This window comes from Prionailurus bengalensis, chromosome A3 (genome assembly GCF_016509475.1).
Source record: "Prionailurus bengalensis isolate Pbe53 chromosome A3, Fcat_Pben_1.1_paternal_pri, whole genome shotgun sequence".
Classification (NCBI taxonomy): Eukaryota; Metazoa; Chordata; class Mammalia; order Carnivora; family Felidae; genus Prionailurus; species Prionailurus bengalensis.
The window spans coordinates 100,919,549-100,934,391 of record NC_057354.1 but is presented as its reverse complement, the minus strand read 5'-3'; the positions used below and the strand labels follow the sequence as shown (position 1 = coordinate 100,934,391).

Below are 14,843 nucleotides of genomic sequence, written 5' to 3'. Positions count from 1 at the left end.
TATTTTCTGTAGTTTTTGGTTTTTGATGGTGTTCAGGTTGATATTTAACACACTTAGCAGTCTGGCTCTTACCTTTCCAGCCTTGTCTCCAAATCGTCCTGCACATAAATTCTTGGCTTTGTGCCAGTTTACGTTGCAAATATGCCTTGTGCTTTCCATTCATTTATTCAGCAAATGTCCATCAAGTGATTATTATGTACCAGGCAGTGTTTCAAGGGCCTGTGTTAAAGCAGAGAACAAAGCTGCTTTCCATTTGCACAGTTTTTCCGTTAGTGGTCTTGTACCCATAGTGACTTCCTTTCTTTTGCCTACTAATATTCTCTTTAAGACCTGCATCCTTCACTGCATACACCAAAGTGTATTTTCTCACCTCTGAAGTACAGTAGCAGGTAGTGTTTTTATTTTTTAATTTTTACTATTTATTCATTCTGTACTCACATATTATTACCAACTTGTTGCTTTTAGAAACTGCATTTTACATTTTATTTCACGATAATCCTTTTTGTGCCGAAGTGATTATTTATGCACAGGTCATAAATATTGAGAGAAGATAAACTTAAAATCTTTTTGATGGACATGGAATAAGATCTGCCTAAATGGAGACAAATGGTACTTTCCTGGATGGGACTTAATACCATAAAAAATGTCATTTTTCTCTAATATATGCATTTCTCTCAAGTTTCCCTTAAATTTGATTAGAAATTTAAGAGAGAGAGAAATTTAATTTTGAGAGAAGTGATGTTTGTATAGCTGTATATACATACCACATACCACATACATCTAATAAGAATTCTAATGAATTTTTCTACATGTTGAAGAATCAGATAAGATGATTTTAACGTTCACATGAAAGGATTAAGTAATGTACAAAACTAGCTAAGAACATTTCAGAACAGTGTTGGGGTGGGGAGGGGTCAGAGGACACTTGCTTTTCCAGGTAATTGGACTTTGTTATAATCCTACTTTAATACAACAGCAAGGTTTTGACACAGGATTGGAAATAAGAGGAATGGAACAACTTAGTGTGGAAATAGATCTTATTTATACACAGATACACGTACATACACGTTTATTGTGAAAGTGTGAATTGCTGGATCCTTCTGTGAAAGTGATCTGTTAATATTTTCTAAAAATATACAGCCTTTTTGACCCAGCACTTCCTCTTTTTTGGCAAACTGTCCCGCAGAGACCACACTATAGTACTCTTCAGTTACATGGACATGGATGTTTCACAACAACAACAACAAAAAAAGCAGAAAACAACTTGAATGTTCCAAAATAGAATGGTTGACCAAATTGTGGGGTTTACAACTACATTAAGATATGCAATTAAATTAGAATATTATGCAACTAAAAATAATTTCTTGACCTGGAAGAGACTGTCCACGGTACATTATTAAATGAGAACAAAAACAAGAACTGAGTTACGTGGTAATTTGTATAATATAACCCTACTTTAGTTTGTTTAAAAAATTAAAAATTGTATATGTGTATACATACCTGAGCTTATGCTCAGGGGTGGAAAGATAGATTCAGGCTATTGGCAATGGCTACCTGAGAGTGCTGGAAGGGAAGGGAGCAGTAAAGGCATGTCTCGGTATTAGTTTGCTTGTTATAGTGATCATGTATTTCATGATTTAAATGATAAAAATTTAATAAAAGAAAATGCATATATTTCCAATTTCCGGTAGTGACAGAGATCAGAACTATTTCTATTATATTTGAGTAGTCCTGTTAGAGATATCTGAGTCCCCTTGTCAAGTTCTGGCGAAATATTTTGGTACTCAGTAACTTTTGCCAGTATATCATCTGTCAGTCTTGTTAATGAATAAGGCCTTAAATTTGAGGCAGATGGTAACTGAGAAAGAGAAAAGTGGATATTAAAATTGGGTTGTGTATTTTAGTGTGCAATTGCATGAATCTGGGAGATTAAAGAAACAAACTTTCAGTTTTACTCAGACCCTCTGAAAATTACTTGTTTCTAACTGAATGTATACACAATGCACCAACATTTGATTTAGAAAGCAGATGGAAATGGTCTTCTCAGCGTTGTATGTGGAAAAGAAATGGTGTTTAAAGGGAAGGTTCTACATCATGTACTTTATTGGTTGCCCTAAGAAAAGCCTTTGTTACTACTAAAATGTGGGCCAGTCATTTGGAATGAAGTTTTGGGACTGCATTTTTCTAGGATGATGACTTCTCTTCCCTTACTGTGGTTAATAAAATACATTATATTGTAAAGTGTTAACTTTGTATGAAAAGCCTGAAAGACTTTTGTAATAATACAAGTTACAGTATGCTGCCTTAAAAAAATATATATTGTATCTGAAATGTTACCTGTGTTTTATTTCCAAGAGTGAGTCTGGTCCACTAAAAATCTCTAGTGTATCAGAGGTAATGAAAGAGTCTAAACAGCCTGCCTCTCAAGTACAAAAACAGAAGGGAGACATTCCAGCTTCAACAACAGGTACTTACATTTAGAATTCTTTTTTTTAAATTATAGGTAAATGAACTGTTTTAATGTATTTGTACTCAGAGTCAAGAGGGGGCCCCCACCCCACGTTCACTCTTCTGGTCCCTAGTTCTTACCCTGGGAAAGGAGTGTTCATTCACACCTGTCATTTTGGCACTCATTTTAGAGGAGTTGAGTGGGATATGGAATTGGACCTCATTCTGAATAGCTACTGAGTGAGGATAACAGCAAGAATTGTCTTGCCTGCAACACTTTCTCTTTCTTTCTTCTTAATATTTATTTTGAGAGAGAGAGAGAAAGAGAGAATCCTATGCAGGTTCCATGTTCAGCATGGAGCCCGACAAAGGGCTCAATCTCACGACTGTGAGATCGTGACTTGAGCCAAAATCAAGAGTCAGGTGCTTAAGCAACTGCACCACCCAGGTGCCCCAACATTTTTCCTTTTATGTTTTTCCCCTCTGACTCCTAGTCTTTTCTCCTCTTTGAATTTTAAGATTTATTCTCTTTTCTTACCTCTTTACCGTTTCTTTCTCCTCTCAGTGATGAAAGTGTCTTGGTCTAGCTGTGGTCTGGGGATTTTTTTTTCCTTCATGAGTTACCAATAATTTATGGCACTTACCTAACTAACCTGCTCAGTATACAGTTGAACTTCTATGTTCCTCCTTAGTCACTTTTGTCCTTGATTAAACCTCTTTGTTTTATTCACATATTCACTAATTGTCTACTATATGCCAAATATGCTTTTAGGCACTGGGGCTATAGCAATGAACAAAACAATAAAAACAAATACAAACTCTGCAATTATTCCTTAGTGGGATGAGGAGAAGAAAATCATATAAATACATGTGAAGCGTATAGGATGTCAGAAGTGATGTGTTGGGGGCAATATTGCAATTTAAAATGGAGTGGGCAAAGACTAGAAAGAGATAAGGGAATAAGACATGTATAAAAGGCTGGTGGGAGAAAAGCATCCCACACAGAGGGATTAGCTAGCGCAAAGGCTTGGTATATTTACCTAGTAAGGAGCATATGAAGCTGGAGTGGAAAAGAGAACAGTAGCAAATGAGGTCGAGAGGAAGCAGAAAGCCTATTGTGGTACTCTTTGGAGGCCGTTATAAGAATTTTGCTTCATATTCTGAGTGTGATGGGAAGGTGTTAGGGGGGTTCTGAGCCAGGGTATTGATTGATACCTGACTTTTAATAAGATCAGTGGCTTTGGTGGAGAATAGATAAAGGGATCAAGAGCAGAGCAGAGAGACCAGTTAATAGGCTTTGTGATAATCCAGCTTTATCTCTTAAATGAGGCTTTCGGTTTAATTTTTTTTTCTCTCTATTCTGTTGCTCTTTTTTCCCCCCTGCCTTTCACCTCTAGAATTACTCATTTTCTCTTCCCACACTTGTTTATAAGCTCTTGAATTTCTTCAGCCTTCCTTTCTTCTTTTTGTGTTTAGAACTGTCATCCTGTTCTTGCTCACACCTCTTCTCTCTTCTCTACCACTCTTAGAAAATATTTTTTGGTTATCTGCTTTGTTACTACTTTTCCGTGTTATGTAAATCTTATGCGCGTGTCTTATATTTTAAGATTTAATGCCATTTAATACTGTTACTGGAAGCCTTGCCTGGTGCTAGTAGTAGTAGATTCCTATATGCTTCTTTGTTAACCCAGGAAACTATAAATACCATGAGTAACGTATATTTGTAGGACCTACAGCGGCAGCTCAAATTATTTCTGCAGCAGGTGATACACTGTCAGTCCCAGCCCCTGCAGTTCAACACGAGGAATCTGTAAAAACTGATCACCCTGGAATTGAAGGAAAATCCAAGCCTACAGCTTCAGGTAGTTTATTTATATTTGTAGTTTTATAACGATTTGCTCATCAGAACTATTCAATGCCTAGGCAACCTCTAGACAGTATGTATGTACCCATATATACTGGTTTTATTTACAGTCTTGCTTAGGGAATTTTTTAAATTTCGGAGTCTGTGTAAATCTTTTAAAGCAACAGGTTTAGAGCTGACGCCCTGTTTCTTCATGTTGGAATCATTGATGATGTGGTTTTAGAATCCTGATGACAAAAATGCCCTCAGTTGATAGAGCTGGCAAGTACAGTGGTGTTTTTATGCCCCTGTGAGCTATTGAAATTCTGTGCTGAAATTTGATTTCCTCTTATTTACTTTCGCTGCAAGAGGAAGCATCCTCAACTTCTGTACGGGAGCGACCACCCGAAGAAGTTGCAGCTCGCCTTGCACAGCAGGAAAAGCAAGAACAAGTTAAGATTGAGTGTATGTAAACCAGATGGCTTTTTAAGTACTTTGGGTCATCTCCATCAGTTGCTGTCTTCTTCAGTCATTGGCACACATTTCCTCTGTCAGCTAGTTTGGTTTCTTTAGTGGCATTTCTCCGTGCACCACCTTTATTTCATCATTTGTATTCTTTCCATTTAAACTTCTTTACCCAGGTGGCAAAGGCATTCTTAGTGTACATCTGGAGAAAATTCCAAATAATAACTTTCTCCACTTGTGTTAATTAGGGTTAGTGCTAAAGGGTCTGTATTCTGGGGAACAGAAATTGTTTATGTTTTCGCAACTTGCTGAAGAGTCTTTCAGTTGTTTAACTCCAGTATTTGTGCAGGTCAGAATGGCTCCCGCTCTGCTTTATTACCAATCTCTGGACTCTCTCTGTAGTAGCCCCCTTATCTGACATTGGTGGAGGATGAAATATTGTATATATGGCTGGTTTCCAGCTAACTGAAGCATATTCCTTTTTAAGTTTCGACTTTATGGTAAACTTTTTGATGGTTCTAGAAAAAGATGTTAAGATACCTAAAAACATATTTTCGTCTCTTAAAGAAGGCATAGGTAACATAATTTATTGCACTGTGCTGCAATTTATTGCACTGTGCTGCACAGTGATCTCTGTAGGTAGGGGATATGTAGTTGTTGCCGGATTGAGAGAGGTTTGTTTTAAAGTCTTATGGCAGCTGTTTATAGTTTTTATTTGTCTCTCTCCATCACGTATTTCTGCTTGTCTGTCCGGAGTGGTTCCTGTTTCCCTTCTAATGCATTGGTTCTGACCTATGCTGAGGAGGCAGGTTTGTTAGAATTGTGTCAAGAGTGGAAGGGACAGAAGGAGCATAGGTGTAGGGCTTCAGTTTGGCTGCTTGGATTTTGGTCGTGTTTTTGTGCTCTTCTGAGTTCTTGGCCATGGTTACAAATAATTGAGAATGTTGAATAAAGACTTGTAAATAAGTGAAATATTTCTGTACTCCCACTTCCTGGGAGAATTTTTCCTGAATTCAAGTCAAGATTATTTTTTTCTTTTATTCATATTTTTATACTTTTCACTTTTCCCCTTTTATTATATGGACACCTTGGAGTAAGTTGTAAATCCAAGATGGCGATGTCTGTTTCATTGTGCTCTTTGTTGTTGTTCAGTTCTTATATTTCATTTTGGGCAAAGTGGAAATTTTAAGGATTTTGTCTATCACCTCTTAGTTTTCTCCCAAGCTTTCCTTTAAGAATGTATGCGTTTGTAATTTTTAATCAAGAATTAAAGCACACAAAATCAAGTGGAACTACATCGAACTAAAAATAAAAAAGCTTTTGTATGGCAGAAGAAACAACTAACAATGAAAAGGCAACCTATGGAATAGGAGAAAAGTTGATACACAAAATATATATGGAACTCCTACAACTCAATAGCAAAAAAAACCCGCACAAAATAACAACAACAATAACAAGGAATCAAAGTACAGTGAATAGACTCTTAAAGAAGACTTTGAGCCTGTGGGCCGCTGTGAAGTAGTATGCTGTTATTTGTCACACCGCTTCGATGTGACCCCATTAATTCATGCATGTTCTCTCCCTGCCTCTTTTCCTCTTCATATCCCTCTCTTCATATCCCGTGTCTTCAGAACCTCAACTTCACATCCGTAGCTTTGTATTTTCTTGTCAGCACCTTGCTCCTTCTGTCTTTGTTGCAGAGGTACCACAAGTGGTTCCTAGGTTCCGCTTGTTCTAGTTTACGCTGCTTTTGCCAGAATCACCTTCTGGTTTTGTCTCAACCGCCAAATATTTTTGCCTTTTTAAAAAATTATCTGTTACCTGATACAAATTACTGTTCTCACTGGCTTTCTTTCTTCAAATGAATCATTTTGCCATTTTAGCATTATATCTAATATCCCTTGCTTTATTTATTTATTTTTTTTAATTAGGTTTCTCTTTGATTCCTGAAGCAGCAAATAGAAATATGATCTTAATAGGTCGTAGCCTCTTGAACACCAGTGTCTGGCTGTTTCCTGAGTTCTTTTGTAGCAAAACACTTGCCATTCCCAAACCAACTTTTCTTTTTTATTTGCATGTTTTCTTGTCTTTTTCTTTTTCTTGTGTGTCTGTCATGTGTATGTGTGTACGTGTGTGTATATATACATAACTTGCTAGGAGTATCCTTTCCTCCTGAGTAGATGAAGTGGGTACCTCTTTTTCCCTGTGGTTCTATAAGATCATTATTTAAACTTAAAAATGCTGGTGGTTATGCTAAATTTATAGCCTCTGATAGCTAAAAGGGGCTATAGTGTCCTAAACTTTGTTCCTCCTTTTTGAAGTATATGCTAGCTGCCTTTAAGCATTTTTTTTCTTAAAAAATCCCCAAACACTTTTTATTTTGAAAAAATTCAGTTCTACATAAAAGTAAAAATAGTATAATGAACCCCCATAGTTGTTTCCACCAGATTTGGTAATTACTAATATTTTACCATACTTTCAAATGAAACTGATTCTCTCAGTCTGTATGTTTTTTTGTTTTTTACATTTTTGGGGAAAGCAATGGAAGGCTCAGTAGGATAGGCAGGGAAGTTTAAGATAAAGTTATTTAGGAAGGAGGGATTTGTTTTCTAATGGTTATTGTATTTCAGCGGTAGCTAAGAGCTTAGAAGATGCTCTGAGCCAAACTGCTCGCATCACTCAACAGGCCATCATAGCCCAGAATGCCGCGGTGCAGGCCGTCAGCGCACACGCCAGCATATTGAAGGCAGCCATGGACAATTCTGAGGTGAGCCAGAGAATGAGTAGACTTGTGGTATTTAAGACTGATTTTTCTACCATGGGCTTTCTCTCACTAAGTGAAGACTGTCTAGGGTAATTGTTATTTTTAAATAAACAAGGCAGGAAAAAACATTTAAGTGTTGTTTTTAATGAATTTTATATAATGCTTTACATCACGACAGTGATATGGTACAAGAATTAGGTCAGATTTTTTGCTTTCATACATTAATAGTGCTTGAGTTTGTTGTGTTTTTTTGCTTTAAAATTGCCAACCACTTTCTAAAATAAACTTTTTATTTTGAGATACTTTTAGATGGATGCATAGTTATAAGAAATAGTACAGAGATCCCATGTACCCCAAAATACCAGCTATTTTATTTTTTATTTTTTTTTTAATTTTTTTTATTAAAAAAAATTTTATTTTAAGTTTATTTATTTTGAGAGAGCACAAGCAGGGGAGGGGCTGAGGGAGAGACAGAATCTCAAGCAGACTCCGCACCATCAGCACAGAGCCCGATGCGGGGCCTGAACCCACGAACTGTTGAGGTCATTACCTGAGCCAAGATCAAGAGTTGGACGTTTAACCGACTGCCACCGAGGCACCCCTATATCAGCTATTTTAAATGCTTATGCTGATTATTTAATTTACACTGAACACTTCAGAGAATAATTACATTAATTTAAAAATATAATACTGGGACTTAATAAATTTCTTTTATAATTATATTCAGTTATTCAGTATATAAAAAACATATCCTGACACCAGGTTATTTAAAGAGTAAAAATAAATATGTAAGCTATGAATCTCAGGGATCAGGATCATGTATGATCAGTGAAGTTTCTTTGCCACTAGAACTGTGTGCTTAAAAAATTTAAACAGACTTCGTGTTGTTTTATTCCTATGTACATACATAACAAAAAGTTAAATTAGAGCTCTGATGTAAACAGCCAGAAATTACAACCTTTAAAACTTAAAAGAAAATTCTGGTTTATTCAGAGTCCAAGAAAAAAATGTAAATTTCAGTCCGAATTCAATCAGGAAAGTGGAAACCACACAGAGAATGCCTAATATTTTGGTTATACAGGTGTGGGAAGGCTGGATGTTGTATGATAATCAGGAAGTTGGGTGTGATCCCAAGTATACTGGTATCTTTCAGAAGGACACTTATTGGAAGTTTTAAATGCCCATGGTATTTACTCTGGTGGAAGGCTACATAAGAGAGTATTTCCTCCTCCCAGTGAACACATAATATATAGTGCATGTGAATTAGATAATATGAAATCTATTGAAATCAAGATTTTACAACTAAAGGACATTTTATATTAGTGGTTAACTAAATTAGGGAGTATTAGCTGGTGTTAACAAAATAATCAGAAACATGTATGAACGCAAGTTTTGAAATGTTAATAGATTCCAACTTCTGTTTCGTCCAATAAAAAACCTGCAAGTGCACAAGGACTCTTAGTGAATTGCTTTCTTAAAGCAGTGTTTGGAAACCGTTGGACTTGGCTTGATGGTAGGGGAGTCTGGTATCTATTCTACAGAGCAGCTTATGCTTGGACCTCTAGACGGGTTTTTAAGACTTTTGTGTGTGTGTGTGTATATATACACTTACATATATTTAATTTCATAAAATGTTAATAACATACATATATGTAATTACATTATATACATAATTACATTATATATATATGTAATTAACATTTTATGAAATTCAGCCTAAGGGGGAGTGGGTTTGACAATAATTTTCACTTTACAAATTACAGAGGGTATTTAGGATAATGTTTTGGAGGAATAAGGACTCCACAAGTGTGCAAACTTTCTACTTAAACTGTGATTTTGGTAGACCTGCAGTGAAGGAAATTTTAAGTATTGGTGCTTCGTTGCAGAATAATTTAATCAGCAAATAATTTATGAAGTTACTGTTCTTATTAACCTTTTCTGCTTCATTTCTCCTTTGGAGAATCTAATAAAAATATCATCTCTTCTTAGAAAATGCGTATATGCATGAGAACACGTCTTTTACAGTTTTGGTGGTTGCTGTTGATAAGGGTCTTGGATTTCTTTGATCCTAACCATGAACTTTAGATTAAGAGATCCCGCTCTGATGAAATATTATATATAGGTTTTTACCATTGAATTTAATATCCTTGTTTCTAAATTTAGCCACATTGGCCTATCCTAGGTCAGTAAAAGCAGTTATTCACATTTTTTGCGTTTTGTTTAGGTTGCAGGTGAGAAGAAGGCGGCTCAGTGGCGCACGGTGGAGGGTGCATTGAAAGAGCGCAGAAAGGCAGTCGACGAGGCTGCTGATGCCCTTCTCAAAGCCAAGTAATTACTCATGGACTTTAACAAGTAATTAGGGCCTCCTGGTGGCTTTCTTTGGGCTGGGTTTTCTTTGTACTGTCTGTATAGAAAGAGGAGGTAGAGAGACCCTTCCCTCCCTTCACCTGTCCTTGATCTGTATTGGTTATCAGGAACACAGAGCCTGAAAAAGGAAAGAGGGAATAAAATATAATTAGGCCAAAGTAAATTTAGCCATGACCTATATAAAGGATCTTGAATAAAAAGCAGTTTTTCTTTAGATTATTGCTTGGGTGATGTAGCTCTACAGATTTCCTGAGAGTCTACCATAATTTCAAGATTTTTCAGGGGTGGTTTGGACGGTTTTATCAGAATCTTGACAGTATGTTACAATCTCTTTGCCTTATCTAAAGTAGGAAGCAGTAAGTCTATAATAGGTCTAGTTTTATGCCACCTTGGGCTTGATTCCTGGAAGTTGGCTAAAACTAGGTCAAGCATTCCAAGTATACGATCCACCTCTTATTATGGAAACTTACATTTGACAAAAAGTTCTTAACATTTTGGGATCGTGGTCATTCAAAATGATGCTGTCATTTTTAACAAAATATTATCGATGGAGAAAGAGAAGCCTAGTAAAGCCAGAATATCTTTTAGGAGACTTAAGACATTATGCTCACATCATTCGACCATGAGTCGGGGTTCTTGAGTTCTGTGTTTTGTGGTGGGTAGGCCACAGTTCATCCAGTTTGTGGAACATTTTGATCATGATAGCTCCCTGAGACCCAGCTTTTGCTCAGTGAGCTCTTTGGCCTCCTCCCTTGCTGTTGTCTTCCTTAAGCTCTCATTGTCAGGGGAATCAGCCTAATCCCTGAAAAAGCTGCTGTTTATCGAATGCACTTGAAGTGGCAGGCACTGTGCCAGGTTCTTTTCATCAGTTAGTTTTAATTCCCTCAGAAAGGTGAGCAACAGAGGAGAGGCTGATCTGGAGTGGAATCCAGGTTTGTCTGGTTCTGAAGCCTGTGTGTTTCCCTCTATACCACGCTGCTTCTCTGGTTCACCTTAGTAAATCTGGCTTCTGACCAAGCTGTTTTCAGTTGTTTTGTAAGGAAAGCTTCTTTGCGTATATATATTATGAAAACGCATTCAGTAATTTCTTTCAAATTGTATTTTTTTCATAGACTTTTAACAGTTATGTGTTATATTGACATCACAGTCTTTGATAAAGTTGGTAAGAAATAATACTAGATCTTTGTTATGCTTTATTGATTTCCAGAGAAGAGCTAGAGAAGATGAAAGGTGTAATTGAAAATGCAAAGAAAGAAGAGGTTGCTGGGGCCAAATCTCATATCACTGCTGCAGAGGGGAAACTTCACAACATGATAGTTGATCTGGATAATGTGGTCCAAAAGGTGGGTTTCTTCGGTCTTTCACAGCATTTCAGCATTTTGAAATATAATCCTTTAGTCAAAGGATTTGAAGAATTCAGGAAAATAATAAGATTCCTATCTCTCTCCCTTTTCCCCTGTGAAGAATATTGTTACTGGTTTTAAAAACTTACTTGGAATGTCCATTATAGTGATACTTTTTATAATAGGCAGCATTTTTGGTCATGGTTATTAAATGAAAATTTTCAGATCTTCTGCCTTCATTTATGTAGTCTATATGGGTAGTTTCCTGCGACCCAGAGAAGGAGGGACAGGGGGATAGTAAGTTGGAAAGGCGCCTGTCCATAGTATTTGAATAGAATTACAAGGCTTATGTTCCTTTGAGCTTCAGCGTTCTCTCTGTTATTTATAAATTTCCAGCCATTGTGTAAATAATGTAAATATACTTTATCTTTCTTTGGATGCTTATGGTATTTTGTCTTCACTTTAACCACATACATCTTGTATTTATTTAGGTCCAAGCAGCTCAGTCTGAGGCTAAGGTTGTGTCTCAGTATCATGAGCTCGTGGTCCAAGCCCGGGATGACTTTAAACGAGAACTGGACAGTATTACTCCAGAAGTCTTGCCAGGGTGGAAAGGGATGAGTAAGTACAACTGAACTGTTGTTGATACTTTTCTGTGTTTGTTTTATTTTATTTTTTTATAGTTTTTTTAAAAGTTTATTCATTTTGAGAGTGAGCAGGGGAGGGGGAGAGAGAGAGGGAATCTCAAGCAGGCCCTACACTGTTGCACGGAGCCCAGTGCAGGGCTCAAACTCATAAACCGTGAGATTATGACTCGAGCCAAAACCAAGTGTTGGATGTTCAACCGACTGAGCCATTCATGTGCCTCACTGTTTTTGTTTTTTAATAGCTGTTTGACTAAACTTGCTTCAGCCCTGTGGTATGCGTATCTCGTGCAGTGTACAGTATGGTGTTTGCCACATTTTATTTCATTCACAGCCGTGGTAGGTGACACACTTGTGACAGTATTCCCATGGTTTTAGTCATGGTAGACACAAGTTCCAGCCAGCGTGTAATCCTGTAACCCATGATTCTGCTACTCAGGAAAAAGGAAAAAAAAGTTTAGGATCCAAGTAAGTGAGAGTGGCATTATAACCTTAAATCTGTTAGAATATTATATATATGTAAAATTATTCAAAGCTTTTGGTACTTTACAAATATTAGTAATGAATAACTCATGGCACACCTTATGACTGCTTGTGTGACAACGTTATGGTTGAAAATTCACATGGTGAAAAGGAAATCTTATCTGTATGACTGTCCACTTACAAATAGACTGTAGGGAAGTGTGATGGTTAAGCAGTTATACAGTGTGACTGCAAAGAATAGTCAGGTGTCCCTGAAGTGCTCTAAGAGTACTACTAATCACAGAATTTAGCAGTCTCAACCAGATCAAAATACTCTTTAAATGCTAGCGTCTGTTAGAAGCTAAACATCCGGTAGGAACTGAACTGGTAGGTAGGCCTCTCGGGGCTGAAGGTGACCAGTTTGCATCAGCTGGTCTGTGGAGCTAAGGTAATCAAGACCGTTGTGGGAGTTTCAGCTGCGTAACGCCCAGCCCGGGAGATGTAAGGGCAAGAAGCAGAGTCAAAGCTGTTAACAAATAACTCAGACAGTTAAGTGTTTTGAATGCAGTTGACACATTTAAGAGGGAGATTCAGACTCTTGTCAAAGAAAATCAAAAAAGATTTGTAAGAGGATGAAATGGAGAAACACAGTTCATTCTGGGGACAGTGAATCTTATTTGTACATGTTTGTTTAATCTGATTAGCAGCTGGCAAAATGGGCAGTGTGGGCAGTCTGTCCTTGAGCAGGCTTGGTTAAGCCATGTCTGCACCATTTCCTTCATCGGAATTTCCCAAGGGCTGTGCTTTATTGAGGTTACAGCTGAAATAGTTGTCACCACCCCAGAGACCTTTCCTGACCATCTTCCTCCAGAAGTCACCCTACCACATCACCTTATTTTATCTTTTTTTTAAGATTTTATTTTTAAGTACTCTCCATGCCCAACATGGGGTTCAGACTCACAGTTCGAAGATGAAGAGTCACATACTCCATGGACTGAGCCAGCCAGACACCCCAATTATCCTTTTGAAATTCTTTTCATTGTTTTTGGTGTTTGTTGCATATCTCTGTCCATGAGGTGTGAGCTGCTTGGCAAAAAATGGGACATTGGTGGCTAGTTGGGAAGCCTCGGTGGGCTGCAGTAGATGAAATCAGGTTGGAAGGCGGGACAGGGTCTAACTGTGGAGAGTTAGTAGTGAGTGCATTCTCTCATCTAAAGTACTTGTCTGTGCACTTCCCACTAGGTTAAAGGCTACTGATTTTTCCATGATAACCTCTAGAGTTGCTAACTATAAAAATTCTTTTGCTGATTTTGAAAATGCCCATTATAAAACATGAAAACAGTAAAGCAGTCGTTCTCAACCCGGGGCATTTTTGCCTGCCATAGGACATTTGGCAGTGTCTCAAGACATTTTTGTTTGTAATATTAGGGAGGTGCTACTGACATCCAGTAGGTAGAGGGCAGAGATGCTGCGGATCATCCTGCAATGCACAGAATAGCCCCTCGAAACAAACAGTCGTTTGGTCTGGAATGTCAGTAGTACCAAAGTTGAGAAACTTGGCATTAAAGAAAATGTATCCTATAAAAAGTGAAAGACCCCTGCAGTGCACTTTCCGACCGTGTGTGTGTGCACGTAATCTCAATCTCGTTCTCTTACTAATCTTAAAAATAGATTACACATTCACATGATACAAAATTTGAAAAGTACAAATGGCATCTGGTGACATTTCCCTTACCCCCCCATTCCCATAGCCACAGTTTTCTTCCCAGTGTAACTGATTTCTTGTGTAGTCCTGGAGATAGTTTATTATTTCACAGTTATCCCAGCTATTAACAAATATCCTCACCTCTGAAATCTGAATTCATTTAAGACTTATACACCAGGCTCCTTAGTAATGGTTTATGTTGTCACTTATTTTGCTCTTAATTTGTGTTATTTCACTAAGTTGTAAATGTCCTGTTGATACTCCTTTATTTATTTTTTTTCTTCTCTGTAGCTGAGCACAGTGTTAAACATAAAATAACTAACATTATTGAGCGTTATTTTATATATGGCACTGTGTTCTAAGTGCTTCACATGTATTTAAAATTCATAACAGCCCTGGGGTGCCTGGGTGGCTCAGTTGGTTAAGCATCCAACAATTGATTTTGGCTCAGGTCAGGATCCCAGTGTTGTGGGATCAAGCCCCGTGTCTGGCTGAGCATGAAGCCTGCTTGAGATTCTCTCCTCCTCTGCCCCTCTCCTGTGTCTTGTGTGTGCTCTCTCTAAAAATAAAAAGTAAAAAAAAAGTAAAACTTATAACACCCCTATGAGGTAAAGTTGTGTTGCTATGCCATATTTATAGATGGGAAAGCCAAGACACAGGTTAAAGTAATTTGCCCAAGGTTGGGAATAGAGCCAAGATTTCACTCTTACCATTAGCCTCCCTGTTCTCTGCCTGACTGATTTGTACTGGTAGTATAGGACCCCCTTTTAGGCTTTTGAGAAATGATCTGATTGTAATGAAG

General features: G+C 37.4%; 1 protein-coding gene across 6 annotated transcripts in view; it reads left to right on the top strand.

The window, feature by feature from the left end:
- IMMT (inner membrane mitochondrial protein) overlaps positions 1–14,843 on the top strand; it is a 41,090-nt gene that overhangs the window by 18,234 nt on the left and 8,013 nt on the right. The window contains exons 4-10 of one of the 6 annotated variants that reach the window (XM_043603897.1): positions 2,356–2,467; positions 4,212–4,310; positions 4,661–4,756; positions 7,387–7,523; positions 9,745–9,848; positions 11,095–11,230; positions 11,722–11,851. In XM_043603897.1, coding sequence (XP_043459832.1) covers positions 2,356–2,467; positions 4,212–4,310; positions 4,661–4,756; positions 7,387–7,523; positions 9,745–9,848; positions 11,095–11,230; positions 11,722–11,851 — 814 coding nt within the window. Of the gene's footprint in view, positions 1–2,355; positions 2,468–4,175; positions 4,311–4,660; positions 4,757–7,386; positions 7,524–9,744; positions 9,849–11,094; positions 11,231–11,721; positions 11,852–14,843 lie in introns of all 6 variants that reach the window. The other 5 variants (XM_043603896.1, XM_043603895.1, XM_043603898.1 and 2 more) reach the window with 5 other exon arrangements.